This window comes from Heloderma suspectum, chromosome 5 (assembly GCF_057233095.1).
Source record: "Heloderma suspectum isolate Gila_16-S chromosome 5, 16-S_ref, whole genome shotgun sequence".
In the NCBI taxonomy this organism is placed as follows: domain Eukaryota; kingdom Metazoa; phylum Chordata; class Lepidosauria; order Squamata; family Helodermatidae; genus Heloderma; species Heloderma suspectum.
The window spans coordinates 129008331-129028482 of NC_139462.1; the positions used below are offsets into that span (position 1 = coordinate 129008331).

Sequence of the window (20152 nt, forward strand, 5' to 3'; positions counted from 1 at the left end):
CCTGACATTTCTCTTTAAGGGGACGGGAACGCCAGGAGATGGAGATGACACAGGTAGGTCCATGGAGTTAGCAGGGCTTGGTCCTGGAAAATACTTTAAAGAACAGGCTCCTGTCCTGGGAATGTGAAGTAATAATGAAGAGTGGAGCCTCTGAGTATGTTCAGAATGCTTTTTCTTCACAACTGAGTAACCACAGGCAGCATTCACACTTATTAGAAGGGGTTCTGATTCCTGCATAGAGGATGTAACTTCCATAGAGCTTGGACCTGGTTACCTCTCTTCTTAGAAAGAAGGTATTATGAGTCACCATGCTGGACCACATGAAACAAGGAAGGGAAGCAAGCTAATTTCCAAAGGTTTTCCAATGCATTTCTCTCTCCCACCCCTCTGCTCTTCTCTTCCAGATAAAGTAACTGATGAAGCAGTGGCTGAAGCTTTCTCGGCGGAGTACAATAGCACAGCCGAAGTGGTGTGGAATGCGTACACGGAGGCCTCTTGGGCATATAACATCAATATCACAGACCATAACAAACAGATAATGGTAGGAGGATCAACAGTGCACAGTGACACCTTCGGGGATGCAGTGAGGGTAACGGGCAGAGTAGCTGGAGTTGCACACTGATGGGGCTGGGAAGCTTCTCCTAGATTCCATTTTACCACAACCTTCAGATATAGGGTGCTTTTAGATTGGCGGCCACTAGTGCTACCCAATTGTTGCTCTTCCAGGGTAAGCTACATGTGGAATGCAGTTGATTTGAGGAGATGTGGTGCACTGTGTCTGTTCATATCCCTCAGCGTTCCATCCATGCTAATGGGCATAGCATAGCTGTGTGGATGAGAATGGGAAATCCAGCTGAGCATGCCAAGTTTTTAAACCTTTTTTCCAATAATTTAAAAAATAATGTTTGAAATGTGCACTAAAGCACTTTTTAAATTCCAGTGCTATTGCACAATTACTTCAGTAATGTGAAAAGGTTGAAGAAAGATGTGAAATGGCACCCACACATACAAAAAGCAACAGCACAGTGATAAACTGGTGCCAACCAGAAGGGCAGTGTGTTTTTTTAAATCAATGTTTTAAAGTGTGCTAAAACGTCTAGATGCAAGCGAAGGTGTGCTGAGGCATAGATGCAGGTGCTGGGCTCATCTGCCCAATACATCACTGCACTGCTTTGGCTTTGCATCCCCTGTTGGACGAATGGGGTGGACATTTCTGTTGGGTGTCTATGTCTGGAGACTTGAGGCATAGTAGCGATATGCTTTTGCCCCAAGGCCAGATTGTTTGCGCAAACTTGCCTTTCGCTGTAGTTCCTATCACCAAAGTGTAATTCATGGACCCTGGAAAATGCAGGAAAGTGTTCAGGCCAAAGTCCAGCTTTGTTGAAACAATCTTTAAAGAAATATGTAGAGTGGGTTTTATGTTTCATGGCTGCTTAACCAGTTCTATTTAGCCTGTGGAGAGACTGTCATATATAAAACATGGGTTGGAAGAAGAAATAGGAAATGTGGAGTGGACTTCTAAATGTTACGCAAGGTCCCTCTAAGGAAGTTCACATGACATGGAATTGGAGTGATAAAGCCCAATACTGTGTGCCCTGTGCTCTGAGTTATGGGTGTCTCAGGTGGAGTTTATATACTGCTGTTGGCATGCCATGATTGGCTGCAGGGTTTGGTGGAATCCTGTGCCCTGTTGTGGTTGTGTGGGTAGAGTGGGGGAGAGGCAGTGGTGTTCAGCTCTCCACTGTCTTCAGTGCAAGTGGCTTTGACATTCTCCACTCCTTTTGCCAGTGTAACGTAACACCATTGTTGGACACAGCACTGAAATCTGAGTGAGCTTAGGATCCCAACTGGATCCCACTCCTGTCCAACAGCCCCACAACACTGTGGTGGAGTTTCACCAGATGTAGTGTTACGTGGGCATAATGTTATGCCAGTAACCTCTGTGATATGCCATCATAGAATCTCTGATGCTTCAGGATCAGCTGACACCAGGAACTTGGTTAGAATCTTGAAGGCACTTCAAGATGTGGTGAGAAGGATTATGTGGTGAGAAGGATTAATCCTTCTCTATGTGGTGAGAAGGATTAATTCATTACAATACTTATATCCTGCTTTTCTGCCTGATAATTGCCAGCTGTCTCCAAGACAGCTGGCAATCAGAGAAAATTAACACACAATAAACAATGTTAAAAAAAAAAAGTAGTGATGAAGGCAGAGGGGGAGAAAGATGATTGATATCTACTCTGCAAGCTTTAGATGCTGCTGCTGCTGCTACTGCTATTTAAAGATTCCATGGATGTCATGGGGGAAATAGCCCTCCCTCCCCAGAAATGTTCTACTGAGCTAGGGAGAACCAGATGTTTTGTCACCGGAGATGAGACATCTATTCATCCAGACAATTCGACAATCAATAGGGCTGCAGTGTTCTTGACTGCCTCATGCTCCAACTACATTTTTAAGATCCACCAAGAAACCCATCTTGGTTATCCCCATCTCTGCACCAAATCTGTCCCCTAACAGGCAAAATGGTGTGTTTGTGAAACAGCCTTCTCCTGACTAACTGCCAAAGCTTGAGCAGTTCCTGGGGGGATCTCCACAGTGGCGGGTTTAGTTCACCCTCCACTTTGCTGCGCTTTTTACTGGAGTCAAATCTGCTCCTTCTGGGGACGCATGGGGCTTGAAAACCCATCCCAAAGCTAGCCTGGGGCTCTTGGCAGGTCACATGGCAGTTTACTGCAAAGTACTGCAAATTGTTTGGGTGGCTACTGTGTGGAGTCTCGTCCATGTCATCATTTAGAGAGTCTGCCCCTTCTGCTTTCTTTGGCCTCGCTATCTTATGTCCAAGCCTACCCACCCAGTTTTTTAAAAAATTGGATTTTCCCTCTAAAACTGCAATAGCACAATAGCAACAGGACTAAATGTGCAGACCCACTGATTTCATTTTACTTGGTTTCTGTAGGTTCTCTGTTATGTAAAATCCCTTCTCCGGTCCATTGCCTTATTGCAGCAGCTTCTCACTGCAAGCAGGGGAAGGAGAAAGGGGAGGGGGTTGGAAGCAATAGGCAAAAGTGCACACATGGGGAAAAATGGGGTGGGAAACAAGCCTCACTCGTTGGTCTCCCCACCTATTTTTACTCTATGTCCACCCACCCCATATCCCACTTGTAAATAACTCCACTCCCCCCTGGCAGCTGTGGTTGGTGAAACCGGAGCACTTACTTGAGGTTCATGATGTAGCGGCAATGCGCTATTTCAACATTGTGCTTTTACACAGTATCGATTTAAGAGGATTTTTTTTTAAGGTAGAGGTTGCTGAGCAGAGCACACCTATACTTTTGGGGGGATGGCCGCCAGAGGTTAGTGGTAGACAAGGCGAAGTAAATACCATGAGGTAGCTCTGAACTCCTGAACAGCCAGCTGCAAAATGGCAAAAACATCAGGGAAACACAGGGAGGGGAAACATTGAGGGAACACCCCTTGACCAGGGTCAGTGAGGTCACAGCCAGGTGGAAGACACACCCCTGGGCAGGGCTATCATGCTGAAGTAAATGCAGAGGGTTGGTACACACTGCAACAGAAGCGATGACAAGCCCAATTAAAGTAGTCTCAGAAAAAACAGTTTTTCTGCTAAAATCTCCGGGATGGCTGCAGGATGGCCACAATGTCATGTGCCCTGAATGACCTCCAACCACAGCCAATTTGCAACAAATCCTCCATGGAGACACCCCCCAGGAAACATGGCAAGTTCCTTTTTGGGCTACTTTTACTGGCTGCAATTAAGTAATTACTTTAACCCAGTGTTTTGTATTATCATTTTACTGGGTATTTAAAAAACAGCAACACCTGGATTATGGAGTTGGTGGTAGTGTTTGCCCGAGGGAATGTGCTGCACTGTGGATTGGGTGTTGCGTATTTCTAATTCATGTGACCACTTGGAAGTGCTGGAGTTGGTATTTTCCCCTCTTTAATACTGTTGTGTTGGGCTAAATGTCCTTCCTTCCTCTTGTAGTTAGAAAAGAACCTGGAGATGTCAAACCATACCTTACACTATGGCCACCGGGCTCGGATGTTTGATTCTACTGATTTCAAGGACCCCAGCATAAAGCGTATTCTGAAGAAACTGAGTGACATAGAGCGGGCAGCCTTACCTGAACAGGAGCTGAAGGAGGTGAGACTGAAGGGGAAATCAACCCCTTAGACCATTTTTGGTGCTATACAGTTCTTGGGGTTTTCGAAACTGTGGAATTGTTAGAATGGAATACTTTGTAGATTTAACATGTTTCTTTTCTGTTTTTTGAGCCTGTTCTGTTAACTTTGATTTTGAGCTTTTAAAGCAGCCTCCCCCAACCTGGTGTCCTCTGGACTACAACTCCCATCTACCCTAGCCAGCATGGCCAGTGATCAGGGATGATGAGAGTTGTACTTGAAAACATCTGGAGACCACCAGGTTGGGGAAGGCTGTTTTAAAGGGACTGGCTACAGGTTGCATATAAATACATGTTAATTGAATCTCAATGCTCCTTTATTGTGTTCAGGAGAAGGCTCTTGTCTTCTCCTGAACACAATAAAGGGATTGTGGGGGAAGGAAAAGCAGAAAGGTTAAGTATCACCACTTTTGCTTCTCTGTTCAAAAATACTCCTTCCTCAACCAACATTTCCTCAGATATGGGGTTGGGGGGGGGGTTCCTCTTAAAGAAGCCATTCTGAGACCACTCCTAAATAAATTCCCCCTGGATCCATTGGACCCAGATAAGAACAGGCTACTCCATAACTTCCTGTTTGGGGGAAAGTGATGGCTACTTTAAATTGGACCTCACTGCTGGTTTGGGGACCTGAACTGTCTTGGTCAACCTTTGCTGGAGATCCATAAGCAGTAGTCCATCTCTGTTGATTCTCCCAGTGGTGCTGAGAGTCTGAGTGGGAGGGACAGAGGCTGGGAAGGGCTAGGGGTACGCCTAAGCCTTCCCCTCCCTGCCCACCAGCACGCCTCTTTTTCCTCCTTCTAAACTGGCGTTTGTGAGCTTGTAGAGGCAGCCAGCACTGTTCCCTCTGCACCAACTGCGAAGGGGACGGGGAGGGAGCAGGGAGCTCTGATTCCCAGCTCTGAGGTCATAGTGCTGTCTACGACCTTGGTGCTGGGAGTCTGAAAAAGCCTATCTCCCCCCCGCCACCCGATGCTGTCTAGGAGCCATAGGACTGCTCCCTCTGGCGTATAATATTTTTGCTGCCATTGTAATGAGGTTCTTTTAGTTAGGCCAGCAATGGTGAGCCCCTAAACTAGATAGGAGAGGAACCCCTGTATTACTCTCCAAATAGAATTGTTCCATTTCTTTCAGTATAATCAGATCCTCTCAGAAATGGAGACAACGTACAGTATAGCCAAGTACTGCAATGATGAGAAAGTTTGCAAGGCACTGGATCCTGGTAAGTCCTAGCACTGGCGTAGCATCGCTGATAGGAATAATCTCCCACCTCATTTTCCTGAGTCCATAAAACAGACTAGAGATGCTTGTAATTAAAACCTGAAGATTTAGGGTTGCAAGATTGCATTGAAAAATAACTGTGGTAACATGAGAAGTGTTGCTGAGTAAGACTTGCCAGGACTTCATCCTAGTCAGTCAGATAGGGCCTCTCAGTTAATACGAAGTGCCTTCCCTCACCACAGAGGGCCCATCACTAATGTGCACATATTTGGGATTTGGAGCAAAGGGGAAAGTGAGCACTCAGAATGTTCTGATGTAAAGTCAAACAAATATTAGGGAAGGATCAGAAATGGCTGGGAAAACAGTCTTGCTCCTGCAGCTAATTATTCTGTTCTTTAGCGTCAACTACACATGAGGCACATAAGCACAACCTCAGCAAGGTGGGTTGGCTAGAGCTGAATGAAGGGGATGGGGCTCGATGAGGAGTAGCAAGGGCTGTGGAACACACTTGTAGAACAAGCGGGCTTTGTGAGGATTTGGAGGTGGATCCGCAGGTAGCGAAGGGTACAGTGTTTGGAGAATGGAGAGTGCACAGCAGGAGCTGCACTTGCGTGGTGCAGCACAGCCTTCACCAACCCAGTGCTCTCTCGATGTCGGCTGGCATCAGTAGAAGTTAACATACAGTCTAGCACCTTTGGAGGGCACCAAGCTGGGGAAGGTGGCTGCAGGAGAAAAAGAGAGAGCAAAGGTGAAGATATAGTGCCCAGCCTTGGACATGATCCCTGCTTGTATCAATTCCTTACTTAGAACTTACAGACACCATGGCCCAGTCAAGAGACTATGACGAGCTCCTTCGCACCTGGAAAGGCTGGCGAGATGCATCAGGGAAGCAAATCCGAAACCACTACAAGAGATATGTACAACTAAGCAATAAGGCTGCCAAATTGAATGGTAAGCATGGCTTGCAATGCTGGCTGCTCCAAGATGGTTAATAGCAGGCTGCAGGGGGAAGGGGGTGATTCTAGGGAGGGATGCAGAGCCCAGGCCATCTGACGTGAGCCTCCAAAATTAGTGCAGACTTGGAAGCATGGATCTCATTTGTTCCTGGCAGAAAACCTCCACCCCGAAGAAGCCCACCAGGGCATCACCAACCAAAGCTTTCAAGCAGTTGCTCTTAAGGCAATCCCTGTGGAGTACATTGAATAGTCTAATCACCACAGCAGGGCCACTGAAACTGCCATTTTACCACCGTTGTTTTGACCCCCAGAGCCACCAAATTTTGCTGCAGCAAGATAGATGCCAAGTCCAGCACTTTGCATGCTTTGCTCCAACTGCAGGATGTCAGATTTCAGGGGGAACTGGAGCTACCATATCGTACCTTAGTCTCATCATCCCTTCCAAACTTCAGATGTGGGAGCTTGGAAAGGATCTTCATTGGCGTGGCCTTGCATCTTGTGTGGGACATGACTGGGGAAGGCGATGATGATCTGCATGCCGCTCTGTAACATAAAGTTCTCTGGGGGGCTTGTAATAAAAGGGGCTCCTTTTCTCTCATGCACATGTGCAGGTCATGCAGACAGTGGTGCTTTCTGGAGATCTCTGTATGAAATGCCAACTTTCGAAGCTGATCTGGAGAGCATCTGGAAGCAGCTCCAACCATTGTACTTCAATCTGCATGCCTACGTGCGTCGGGCTCTCTACGCGAAGTATGGTGAAGGCTACGTCAATCTCAGGGGCCCTATCCCAGCTCACTTGCTAGGTAAGCCTTTCCACACCAGGCCGGCCTGCTGAGCCATGGAACATCCTGAGCAGCACTTTAAGGCCTTTCCATTTCTCTGTGATTTGGAGGCCTGCTCCACAACTGCTCTTCCTCTTATTAGACGGTGCCTAGGGAACACAGACTGTTCTACCAACTGCGAGTGACAGGACTGAAAAAGTGCACTTTGGTACTGTTCAGTTATCTGTAGATGTTACCACAGAGACAGCCAATGATGCATTAATACTGCCCTCCCCAGCAGGTGCCCTTCCTTTGCCATGCTGGCTGGGGAAGATGGGAGCTGTAGTCCAACTGCACCTGGAGGGCACCAGGTTGGGGAAGGCTACATTGATAACTCTTCAGGAGAGGTAAACGGCTGCTAAAGAGGCCTTGATGGCTGCACAAGCACTCTTGAAGAAGGAGCAGCAAGAGAAGCTGAAATGTAGCCAGGGTTTTCTGCACAAGCACACAAAACATGACCCAGTTACATTTTACTGTTTCCTTCTGCCAGCCCTGATTGAGCAATAATAGCCTGACAGCCAGTCCATGTTGTTCATAGGATGTGTGCAGTGGTGGTGGTGGTGGTGGTGGGCTGTTTGCACAATACACAGCAGCTCGTCATGGCTTATTTAAGTCACAACAACCCGCGGCACCTGCGGGTGCCACCCTGAATATTCAGCTCTTGACTGTGGGTTGTCATGTCGTGTGAATTCAGCCAGCAGGGGTTATGTGAGGGTTAAAGAACCCTAGAGCAGGCTATGGGTTACCCTTGTATATCCCCCGCTGGCTGGGTTCGTATGACATGACAACCCACAGGAGCCGAATATTCAGGGTGGCACTTGTGGGTGCCGCCCCTCATCGTGGCTTAAATAAGCCATGACAAACGGTAGCCTGTCATATGAACCCAGTCAAAGTGTGCGTGGTGGGGAAGGTAGGGTAGTTATGCCACATTTCCCCACTATTTCTCCCCGCTGCCAACCTAGAGGTTTCTGTGCTCAAGCACAGGACAGGAGAGCAAAGCACCTCCAGACAATTTTTAAAAATTAAAATAAGAATGATTGTCAGAACAGAAGAAGAAAGAACGCATAACCTGATAATGCATATTCAAGAGGTGTTTGTAACACTCATAGAAGCACTCTCTGTATGGCAACTGCAATAGCACTGAATGCACTGTTTGGGATATCACATTATCACATTTTCCCAGGTACAAAATATAGCACTTCGAGCACTCTGTGACAGTCCTTAGCCAAAGCCCAACATGCGAACAGTATGCAATAAATGAGCATACTGATGAAGTGAAAAGGCCTTTATTAGTGTATCTCTATTATACAGGAAGCAGGAGAAGCCAAGCCCCTAGGTTTAGCAGGAACAAAATTTTCATTGGCCAAGGGGCCCCATCCATTTTAAAGCAGACAGATTTTTTTTTCCCCTCAGAAAGTGATCTTGTGATTTTTGTTTTCTGTTGAGCTCCCCCCGCTTCGTAGTCCCGCCCACTCATCAGCTCCATTTTCTTTTTCCTAGGAAACATGTGGGCACAGTCATGGGCAAACGTTTTTGACCTCGTCACTCCCTTCCCTGATGCTGCCAAAGTGGATGCTACACCAGCCATGAAACGCCAGGTTGGCACAGCTGGTTTTTATTCCATTATTTGTCGTATTACCTCATGGGGACTAAACTATTTTCCTCTTTAGAAACTCCCCAGGGTAGACATGTAAGGAGCTCTTCTGTGTTGTTGAAGGTGTGGCTCAAAACTTTTCAGTTCTCACTATCATAAAATTGCTGAAGCTTTAGCTATCCAGAAGGATACTTCAGAGCATGTGCAGAATGCTCTTTCGTGACACTGCCTCATCCAGCCTGGTATCCCTTGGGTATGGGCTGGTGGGGAAGATTCCAGTTGGATCTGAACCTTAGTACTAATTAAGTATTGCTCTTGTTTCCAAGCCCAGTTTCTGAGGACTTGGTCTGAGCAAGAGTACAATCAGATCACTACTGAAAGCATACATTAAATACTAAAACTAAAGTTATTTAGTATTTAAATACTTTGAATACTAATATAAACCAAATGTGTTTAATTGCAACCTTCAAAAGCTAGCCAAATAAGGTCTTGTAGCAGTTTGCAAAAAATATTCAGACTTTGGCAAGTCCCCACAGAAAGGAGATCCCACAGAGGTAGAGTAGCCACCAAGAATGCCTCTCTTCATATTTTTGGATTATATTTGTTTGGATGGTATAATCAAGATCATGTTCTAGCTGCGGAACATGTAAATATTTAGGGCAGGAATGGGACACCTTTTTTTTTTACCTTCAGGGTCCTATTTCCTTAGGAGAAATCTCTTGGGAGGTGGGGGCAGTGGGGCTGATGCCAAAGGTGGGTGGGGCTAGAACTGGTGGTGGGCTGCCCATTTTCTCTTTGCCACTCCTTTTTCCCTCTCTCTTTCCTCTCATCTTTCTTTCCCCCTTCCCTTCCCTTCCCTTCCCTTCCCTTCCCTTCCCACTGAACCCCGCCCAACATGGCAATTAGGCTTAGAATAAAAGCTTCCATTCAGGTGAACAGGCCCTTCTTTTTGTAAGTGCAATTGTCACGTGGGGGTGGGCTGAGGAGGGGAAGCTGCAGGCTGGTTCCAGCAGTGTGGCGGGGTCGATCGGGCCTGTGAACAGGCAGTTCTCCATCCCTGATTTAGGGTTTCAGTAGCTCTACACTGTCACCTGGCTCTACCTAACTGCAGATTGCTGTCATGATTTCCTCTCCATGCTAAATATTTCATGTCTTTTGACCTATTTTTAGTTGGCATTTTAAAACATTTCCTGCTTCTACTGCAGGAACTAGCAAGCCAGAAGGGGTGACGCTTTCATTATTGTCTTGCAGTGCTCATGTCCTCTAGCCAGCCCCTCTGCAGGCTTTTCTTTTTGCCTCCTTTGTACACTCACTGTCTTTTCCACAGGGCTGGACCCCAAAGAAGATGTTTGAACAGTCTGACAGTTTCTTCCAATCACTGGGCCTGATTCCAATGCCATATGAGTTCTGGAATAAGTCCATGCTGGAGAAGCCTACAGATGGGAGAGAGGTGGTATGCCATGCCTCAGCTTGGGACTTCTACAACCGCAAGGATTTCAGGTGCTTCAACGAGGAGTGGGTGGAGAAGGGCTGTAGAAAGTGGAGGATCCGTTGTGCCTTCAGCATAATGGCTGTCCTGGTGTCCATGATCTTGACCAAGAGGACCTCCCTGGTAAATCCGTAAAGGAGAGAGCTTGCTCTTCCCCCTCCTGCACTCTAGCCAGTTATCAGAGATGGAGTATTTGGGCTGGTTCTATAGAAAAATCCCGTTGGGCCACCTCCTTTTTGGCTTACTGAAATTCTGCCTTCTCTCTTCCTAGAGTTGGGCGTTGATTTCTACAGGCCTTCCTGTGGGGGAAAATATGGAGCCTGCTCTGCACCATTCTGTGGAGGCTATCGAAGTTGGTGTTTCCCTGTCACCTCCCGCCCCCATCATTATCCCACATCATGTCTTTGTGGGAGATGGCCTCGCTCCCTTTTCCACCCTGATGAGCTGGCTGCCTGCTGTAGTGCTCCACAAGCACCCAACATTTTGTCTCTAATTGTGGCAGATCCAAGGCTTTAAGCTCCAAATCACCACATCCAATATTGTTCTCAGTCTGGCTTCAGTGCTATGCCCTTGTGCTGAGTTTGAGTGTCATAAAAGTGGGCGTCTGTTATTTTCAGGTTGCCGCTCTCCCGGGCTCTAGCCCTGTGCACAGGCTGCTTGTGCATAGGGCACTAATGGTTTGAAGCAGGGCCCAGCCCCTGGCATGATGTCTCTACCCTATCCTCAGCCTCCAGTGTCACAGGTTGAAAGTGGTGCTCTGCAAAGAAACCAGTACACACGGTTGGGACACACATTTGCATGGAGCCCCTATGCCCAAGCGACTGCTCACGGGTAGGGGTTCCTTTGCAGACAACCACACTTCAAGCATAAGCATCCAAGGGCTGAGCTAGCATGGGGTTGCAATGTTGGGGGAAGGGCAAGAAGCACAGCCCTGCATTTGCTTCACCATGGGAGCACCCTGCGTCTGAATAACATGTTCATGGGGCTTCTCTCTCTATCCAAAATCTTCCCACCCAGCGCAGCCTTTCATTGTCCAGTCTTTGCTCTCACACTGACTACCTCCACCTTAGCTCCTGCCACCTATCCCCAAACCAAAGTATTGTGTGGCTGAAATAATGGCAGGGTTCCCTTAATGTAAATATTTTCATTTTCCTGAGGAACGCTTGAGCGTGTTTTTGGTGTTACAGCTCCAGACAGCTGCCATTTTCACCTTGTATGTTCTTCCTTTTTCTACTTCCTTGTGCCTGTGGATACAAGAACTGATGGCTAGAAACAAGATGCTAACTAATTTAAATTAGAACTTGGAAGAAGATCTAGATGTGTATGTCTTGTAATACTTTCGTGGGTAATGTTGTAGGAGCAAAGAACCTCTCCTTACTGAAAAAAGAGTTCATTAAATGCATGAAGAAATCTTGCTATCTATTAAGGTGCTTCAGTTAAGGTCTTGACCCTTGCATAGGAGCTGCCACAACCAGAGGCAAATGTTCGGTGGTGTGCTAGTAATTGTTCCTAATAACGTTCCTTTGGATGAATTCTTAAACTGCTAGATTTGGGGTCAGGCAGGAACTGTGTGTGTGTGTCCATCCTTCCTTGCAGCTTGTGGTTTGGCTCACCTGCATAAGTAATTTGGAGCTATTGCTCTATGAGCATATTTCTGCAGTACGTCCACTCTCTGCCTGTGACTTCTCTGGTCTGGATTGTACCGAGTGGAGTGGATTAGATTGCCTTCCCCCCTTTCTAATTCTTCCATTTCCCTTCCTTCTAACTATGTTACATGTACACATCCGCACTCCCCTTTCTCTTGCTTCAGGATCAAGCAATGCACTGTTGTGAATATGGATGATTTAATAACAGTTCACCATGAAATGGGCCATGTCCAGTACTTTCTGCAGTACAAGGACCAGCCCATCTCATTTCGTGATGGGGCTAATCCAGGATTCCATGAAGCCATCGGAGATGTCATGGCCTTATCCGTGTCTACTCCAAAGCACTTGTACAGCATCAAGCTGCTGGATCAGATAGAAGACAATCAGGGTAAGCAGGATGAGGCCACATGGGGACACGTTGTTACAAGGAAGACCTGTCAGCAGCAGTTCTGAGCTTTGAAATGTAAGGCTCATGATGTCTTCTGATTTGCCAAGGCTATTATCTCTGGTTGAGATAGAGACATATGACACTCAGAACCAAGTCTACCCTGGACCCCACAGATGCAAAGTATGGATTCTCATAACCATTATTGTGTTGCCTTGCAACCCAGATTGGCTTTTCAATTTAGCCTGGGTTAAACTGAATTAAGGTTATAAATGTAAACTGACTTGCTCTTGGATAACTGTGTGGCATAGACATATTTAAACCATTCATAAGGTGGTTTGTGGGAGTTTGGAGATTTTGGGGATTTGAGGAGTAAGACTGGCATGCTGAGAGGTAAAGGACGTACATACACGGGACACAGTAGGGTTAGCTGGAGGGGTAAGGCAGAAGCATTAGGAAATGTACTGGCCCGTGGAGCTATTTATATTTATATTCCTCTTGGCTAGAGAGTGACATTAACTACTTGATGAGCATTGCACTGGATAAAATTGCTTTCCTGCCCTTTGGCTACTTGATGGATCAGTGGAGATGGAAAGTGTTTGATGGGCGCATAACGGAAGAGGAATACAATCAACAGTGGTGGAATCTCAGGTGAGTGGCTTGTAGCTGTCTGGCAAGTAGACCATCTGACATTTTGGCTGTACTCCATTGTGGCCTATATCTGTCCATACATGTTGGCTGGGACCATGCGTAACCCCAAACTGTGGGGAGGGTGGAGCCCAAACACAACTTGGAGTGTAAGTGTGGGTAGAGCATCACCATAGCTGATTTCCTTCAGGCCGTGCTAAAGATCAGAACAGAGCTTGCTTTATCTTGAGGGGACTCAAGGGGTTGCCTAAGGCACTACTTTGGCGGTTATTCCCCTCCCTGGCATGCGATTGGTGTGTGTACATCTGCTACAGGAACACTGGGGGGTAAAGGAAGAACTGAAAGTATGATTCTCTCTGGAGCAAAGAAAATCATACCAGCAGTTATGGGAATAGGTTGGTGAAACAGTCCCAGAGGTTCTGATACCTAGGGAACCTGACCATTTTCCAGGGAGGAGATATGCAGTAGACCTGCTCCTTGAGGCAGAAGTAGCAATCCCATCTCTGTGAGCGTGGCTCTTGAAACCACTCATCAGTTGTTTTTTCAATTTGGTTGGTGAACGTAACCATCTCTCTCCATTTTCCTCAATTGAATAGATTGAAGTACCAAGGTTTATGCCCACCTGTGCCAAGATCAGAAGACGATTTTGATCCAGGGGCCAAATTTCATATCCCTGCCAATGTCCCGTATGTCAGGTAAGTACATGCTTCTCTGCTGGCCCTCGGGGAAGTATTGTGTTGCCTTGGCCTACCATTCATCTGGCCCATCTCTCTTCCAGATACTTTGTCAGTTTTGTAATCCAGTTCCAGTTCCACCAAGCTCTGTGCAAAGCTGCTGGGCACACAGGACCTTTGCACAAATGTGACATCTACCAGTCTAAGGAAGCTGGAACAATCCTGGGGTGAGTGTGTTGCCATGAGATTCCTTTGGTCAGATTCTGGTATGGGCAACAATGTGAGAATCTATCACTTTTAAATTGGCAGTTTCAGATATGAGGCCCTGAATCCTTATCAGGCCTTTTAGGGTCTGTATCTCTGCCACAGTATCTCTGCCACATTCCAGATGACTAAATTATTTTCAGCACCAATAATGAATCTTTTCAGGACCACAGTGAACCTTATCAGTAGAATTCACTATGGAAATTGTCCCCACTTGCCATTTAAACTGCCACATGTGCTTGATGCAAGCTTGCAGCAAATCAGTTTTCCTCCCACTGCAAAAGTGAGGCAAGAAAGCATCAGGGAAGAGGGTTTTGACCATGGATCCTTTTTCAAGACCTCCTGCCTCCTTTGCCCTTGCACTGTTTCCCTGCCTGGAACTTAAGAAAGTGAAACACTTGCTGGTGGGTGGGCGGCATCAGGAAGAGGAGGCTGGGGAAACTGAGGTTTCCACCAAACTGAGGTACGACTGACATGTCTAGATAGAATATTATGGAAGTGGACATCTGCTGGGTGGGATATTTGGCCCTCTAATGCATTGGATTTTACTCCCCTGTTTTAAGTCAACCAACTTGAAAACTTCATACTCTTTGCCAAACTGTGATGAGTCTTTGATTCACCTGCTGCTACACTGTCGTACAGTTAGATGAGATCCCCCAATGGTTCAGCCCCACCATATGCTGCAGGTTAATAGTATAAACCACTTAATGGAAGAGACAAAAAGATGATCCAATCCAGGATCCAGTCCAAAGGCAGAACCTCCAACTCCACCTGACCCCCAGCTCAGATTAATACTAACAAGACCTTCTGCATTTGTGCTTTTTCAGTAGCCACCAATGTAAGAATCCTCTTCAATGGCAAAGAACATGCCATGATGGGATGTGCTCAAGATACATATGCAGAAGCAGATTAGATTGAGACAAAAATGTCTAGGATTGTGACCACTGCCTTGCAAGAGTTAATCATGGAAGCTTCAGATGCGAGCACTCTGATTTAATCCTAATCCGTGTCCACAATCTGGTCCTAGATGCAAGTTACCAAACTGCCTGAAAACCATGGTTGCTTCCAGACAGGCTTTTTAGTATGTGCTGTGCACAGTTCATTATGGTAATTTCACAGGACATCTAGATGACGTTACCCTTTAGTCATCAGAAGTTCAAAATACTCCAACATTTTGAAAGGTGCTCTGCACTACCTATCCTCCTATATTTTCATCTTTTCCATTCAGAGTAAAGGAACGTTTACCTGTGCATGTATAGAGGTAGGCAATCTGTAAACACCATTTTTATATTAAAAAACACACGTTCCAACAGAATTCTGCAAGCTAGAGATGTGTGACTTTCAGCACTTAGCAAAATGGAGCCTCACATTTTGTTATTAATAAATCGTGGTTAGACAGCGCAATACTTTCTTTCTGAAAATCAGAAAGTGGCATCAGAGGCACCTGATTTTACATGCTGTCTTAAATCACATTTCGAGTAGGGGCGACATCCTAAAGAGACTGAGCAGCCCAAGACACGTCAGCAATATGACTTTAAAGAGGTGGAGTAAATTTCAAAATGGTAAAATAAAATTCTGAAATGACAAACTAAAACTCCTGTGTACATTTTTACAAAGGTACACAAAACACCTGCATGCATGATCACAATGACTGGTGTGTTTGGGAGTGAGACTAGTGGACGGATGGGGTGGAAGAGAGATTGGGGTGGGCAGGACAACTATGCAGAAGTCTAAGGACATCCTGTCATGATCCTCCCAGTGATGTGAAAGGGGTATGGTGGGTTTCTTTGCAATAAAAGACATCACAGGAATGAATTTTATGGACACTATGGGGTTCATCACACGGAGCTTTTATCCTGCTATTGAGATGGCTCTCTCTCTGAAGTTTGCGGGCTCTTTAGATGACACCGTCACCCTCCAGGGTGTCTCCCACCATTTCCTCCAGCCTATCTCATGTTTTCCCCAAACGCAAAAAATGTATTTTTTCCAGCCCACAGAACAGGAGTGCCATGACCTCCCTGTAAAATTCTCCAATAGCAGGAAGAAACCGCTATGTTTGCCTGCTGTGGGCGCTTGTTTTCAGTTGTTGGGGGCCGTCAGGATGAGATTTGACAGGAGCGAGGGCAAGAATCACCTGCCGATTGCGTCTCCTGCCTCTGCATTTCTCAGTTGGAGGGAGAAGAGGGTAAAATGCCTCACTGCAATGAAGGGAGACATATCTGATCCCCCACCCCACCAAGCTCAGAAGCAACGTCCTCTGTTGTTTCAGAACATCCTATTAATTTAAATGGGGCTTACTCCCAAGTAAGTGTGCCGAAGCAGACTTACAGCACAATCTTACATTTTATGCCTACTCAGAAGTAAGTCAGAGGTTGCCTGGAAGAAAACAGTACAGCAGAAGTTAAGCTACAGAAACAAGACCCCCCCACCCCCGCATGCTCCTTTGCATACATGCCAGGGAGGGAGGGAGGCACTCCCTCAGTTCAAACCATGTGGCTGCCATGTAAAGAAGCCCTTCCTAATCCCGCAAAGAAACTGAAAGCAGGAAGCTCTGGAAAGGATGTGGGTTTTTGCGGGGGTTTTGCTTAATGTAGAAACACCCTTTGTTGCAGTTAGGAAGGCAAAAAATAGAAAAGCAGCAGCAGCACTTCGCAAAAGAAGGGTCATGGCTGGAAGCAGCCCACAATCACCGTGTGTGCATAAATTGCCCAGAAAGCCCAACAGTCATATTTAACTTCAGAAGGGCAAATTTATTAATATTGTATGAGATGACCAAGGCGAAAATAAGCTGAAGTGTCATATATAATTTAAAAAACTACTATTACAGAAGCTCAAATAAAACATACAGGGTATAAGTCAGGCTAAGACAGCCCAGACTGTCACTGACCTAAATAAGGATGTCAAATCCTCTCTTATGAGCATTTTGATTGCCACCAAGCCAGCTGTCTGTGCCAAGAATTACATGGCAGGAGCAGCCTTTGTCTGGGGGGCGTATTGCTCACTGCTACCATCGGGGCAACACTGGCAGGCATTGCTGGAGAGCAGCACTGGAGGGTGATGACCTGCTAGCTTGGCCCTGTGACGCAGGCATTGGGCACTGGGCAAGGAAGTCTGTTGGCTTGTTCAAGGGTAGAAGATCTATGTGTGGAAGCTCATCCTAGTGAGACTGAATGCCACTTTGTCCAAGGTGCTTGTAAGTGACCTCTAAGATCAAAAGAGAGGACAGGTGGGAAACAAATCAGAAAACATGCCCGTCTACGAGGAGACCAACATGGATACATAGCTGGGAAGAGGAAGCTACCAAAGGCATGAAGGCTTCTTTTAAAAAGTCAGAAGTCTTGCCCAACTGAAGAATTGCACCAATTCTAGCAAACTACATGTAAATTTACCTGAAGGAGATTGATAAAGCTATGAATGGTAGGAAGAAGATAAATGGAAGGAAATGCTAGTGCTTTCTTATGTAGAATTTTTGGGCACAGAATGTGGTCACTGCTAGTTTCTTAGATGGCTTTCAAAATGAATTCAACAAATTCGTGGAGGAAGATGGATCTATCACTAGCAGTTACTAGCTGACCAAATCCATATTCAGATCAGTGTCCCTCTCCTCTCTGAGGAGCATCAGATGCAGGGCTGGCCCAACCAGTAGGCAGGCTGAGGCAGTCACCACAGGCAACAGGGGCTGTGAGGTAGGCCACAACAGTGAGGGGTTGGAGGGCAAAGCTGTGCATGCCGCACGGCCTGCCCTGTGTCCCCTGCACAGAACTGCTGTACTCAGGGGTGCTGCTGCATTGCCACTGTTAAAATAAGATTGCCCTGCCAGTCTAGTCAGCTTCTGCACATGGAATGGGGGCAGCGCCATCTTGCCCTTCACTTCAGGTGGCAAAATGTCTTGGACCAGCCCTGGTCAGACGCTGGGGACATACAGCATGGTATAACCTCACACCCTGCTTGTGAGATTCCCAGAGGGATCTGGCTGGCTTCTGTGGAAGACAGAGTGCTAGACCAGATGGACTCATCCAGCAAGGCCATTCTTATGCTCTGCTGGCATCTCCCGCACACTGCATCCTCTGTGGGATGTATGGGGATGCCCAGATGTGCACCTCCATATGGATCTTTTATTTTTTGCAGGAATGCTTTGAAGCTGGGCTACAGTAAGCCATGGCCAGAAGTTATGCAACTTATCACGGGGCAACCCAACATGTCGGCTGAGGCCTTGCTGACCTATTTTCAACCACTGACGGACTGGCTCATCAACAAGAATGAGCAAAACAAGGAAACCCTGGGCTGGCCTGAATACACCTGGATGCCCCTCACGGGTACTTAAGGGTTTTGACATTGTGTTACCCCCCATATGTCCCAGAGAAAAGGAAGTGGGGACAGGGGATGGGAGAGGGAGGCAGGTGGTTCCCGTTCTACTAAACACCTGGTACGGTGGGGGTGGTGAGCTGGATTAGGACCAGGGGGAGGGGGGCATTAACCCCTGGTCCCTACAAGGGTCCCATCTATGCCTGCTATTTGCAATGGGAGGGAAGCCAAAGGTAGCCTTTCCTCCTGTGACAAACAGCAGTCAGGGGCAGGGGAGAGGAGTGATAACCATCAGGACCTTGGGGAGGGCAAAGAGTCAAAACCCTCCCCCCCACACACACCATGGTCCTGATGTGGCTTGGCTCCCTGCATCAGCTATTTAGTTTTTTAAAATCACCTATGCAGCACCAAATTCTGTCACAGATGCCTAGTTTGGTCCTCTTGGCAGAGAAATATTAGACCTTTGTCTCCCAAGCTATCCTTCCTATCTATGTTTTTCTTGGTTTTTCCCTAGGCCAAGTGCAAACAAACGACAAAGTCAGATTCCTTGGAATGTCGTTGAGCAGCAGTCAAGCTGCAGCAGGCCAATGGGTCTTACTTTCCCTTGGGCTCCTCTTTCTCATTGCAACAGTAGCCTTGGGGATCGTAACGTTCTTGACCAGGACTCAGAGCTACAAATCTAGCTTGGAAATGGAGCTGAAATAAGTTGTATGTTTTTAATCTCTTCTGCTGTGCCTCCATGTGAATGTGCAAAGGGCCGGTGGGAGGCAAAGCATGGTGTGCACGCACATGTCGGTCAGAGTGCCACAAAGAATGGTGCACTAATCTGAATGTGTGCGTGTTCGTAAGTGTTCATTGGACTTGTATAGAAATGCATGTGGTGTGTATGTGTGAGCGTGTGCATGTGCAAGAGAGAGAGAGGGGTATAGAGATTGTGTTTTATGTACCCATAGTTCTGGTGAGACTGTGAGTATATGGGGTGAGAGAATGTGTGTTTTGTGTGCATATATACACACTGCATGTCTGCACACACAGGAGTTCTATAATGAATATGCATGCATAGAGGCTGTGGGTACACGTACGTGTGCATCTGTGTGTGGCCTAATTTGTAAAGCCTAATTCAAGTGTGGACCACTACAAGGTGCATATGCTCACTGATCCAGCTTGTGTATGGGGCAGCCTTGTATAAGCAGGGCAGTTGTGTCAACAAAAGGCATGGGACTCTTTCCTTCTAACCAGTTCAACAAAGCTTTTGATTATGCAAGAGCCAAAGCAAAAAAAGTTTGTTTATTGGAAATATTTCAATTCTTCAAAGAAGAAAAACAAAGAAAAGGAATGAGGAATGGGGCAGTCTGATCCATTTTTGGTGGTGGGAATCAGTGTTGACTCAATGGGTTTCCTGAATTTGAATACATTAATTTGGGGGAGATGATGAATTCTGCCAGGATTCCTATACCTCTGGCAGGTGATACATTATGCACAGGGGCTGTATTGGGTTTCTCCAAATGCTGGAGGGATGTTGTGTGTTTCTGCTTCAGGCAGACTGTTTGGTGCATGGATGACAATTAAATTGAATCGCGGTCTCCACAATCTCAGTGGCTCCACCATTTCTCATGAAAAAGGAAAGGGGCAGATCCAGATGGACTGCAAGCCAATCATCCTCTCCAAAGAAAGCCTCTCATGCAGTACTGGTGTGGTATCTTTCGAAGTACAGGTGCTAGCATGACAGTCCCCATAGCCCCACCCACAAGGAGAGTGAACAATTCCAGCACCTGTGTTCATCTCATTATAAGAACATAAGAGCCCTGCTGGATGAAACCAAGAGTCTATCTAGCCCAGCTTTCTGTTCACACAGTGGCCAATTGGCCACCTTGGGGAAACCTGCAAATAGGACATGAGTGCAATAGCCCCCTCAGTTGTGTTCACCAGCACCTGGTGTATCTAGGC

The 20152-nt window shown here is 46.6% G+C and overlaps 1 protein-coding gene across 1 annotated transcript in view; it reads left to right on the forward strand.

The window, feature by feature from the left end:
• Nucleotides 1-19788, forward strand: part of ACE (angiotensin I converting enzyme) — a 61503-nt gene extending 41715 nt beyond the window's left edge. Inside the window, exons 13-25 of the mRNA XM_084857388.1 lie at nucleotides 405-541; nucleotides 4010-4168; nucleotides 5337-5424; nucleotides 6231-6374; nucleotides 6991-7182; nucleotides 8701-8798; nucleotides 10122-10294; nucleotides 12094-12317; nucleotides 12821-12965; nucleotides 13559-13657; nucleotides 13741-13863; nucleotides 18029-18216; nucleotides 18720-19788. Of these exons, the coding sequence (XP_084713514.1) occupies nucleotides 405-541; nucleotides 4010-4168; nucleotides 5337-5424; nucleotides 6231-6374; nucleotides 6991-7182; nucleotides 8701-8798; nucleotides 10122-10294; nucleotides 12094-12317; nucleotides 12821-12965; nucleotides 13559-13657; nucleotides 13741-13863; nucleotides 18029-18216; nucleotides 18720-18910 (1961 nt within the window). The 3' untranslated portion in view covers nucleotides 18911-19788. The remainder of the gene's footprint in view (nucleotides 1-404; nucleotides 542-4009; nucleotides 4169-5336; nucleotides 5425-6230; nucleotides 6375-6990; nucleotides 7183-8700; nucleotides 8799-10121; nucleotides 10295-12093; nucleotides 12318-12820; nucleotides 12966-13558; nucleotides 13658-13740; nucleotides 13864-18028; nucleotides 18217-18719) is intronic.
• The last annotated feature ends 364 nt before the right edge of the window (nucleotides 19789-20152 follow it).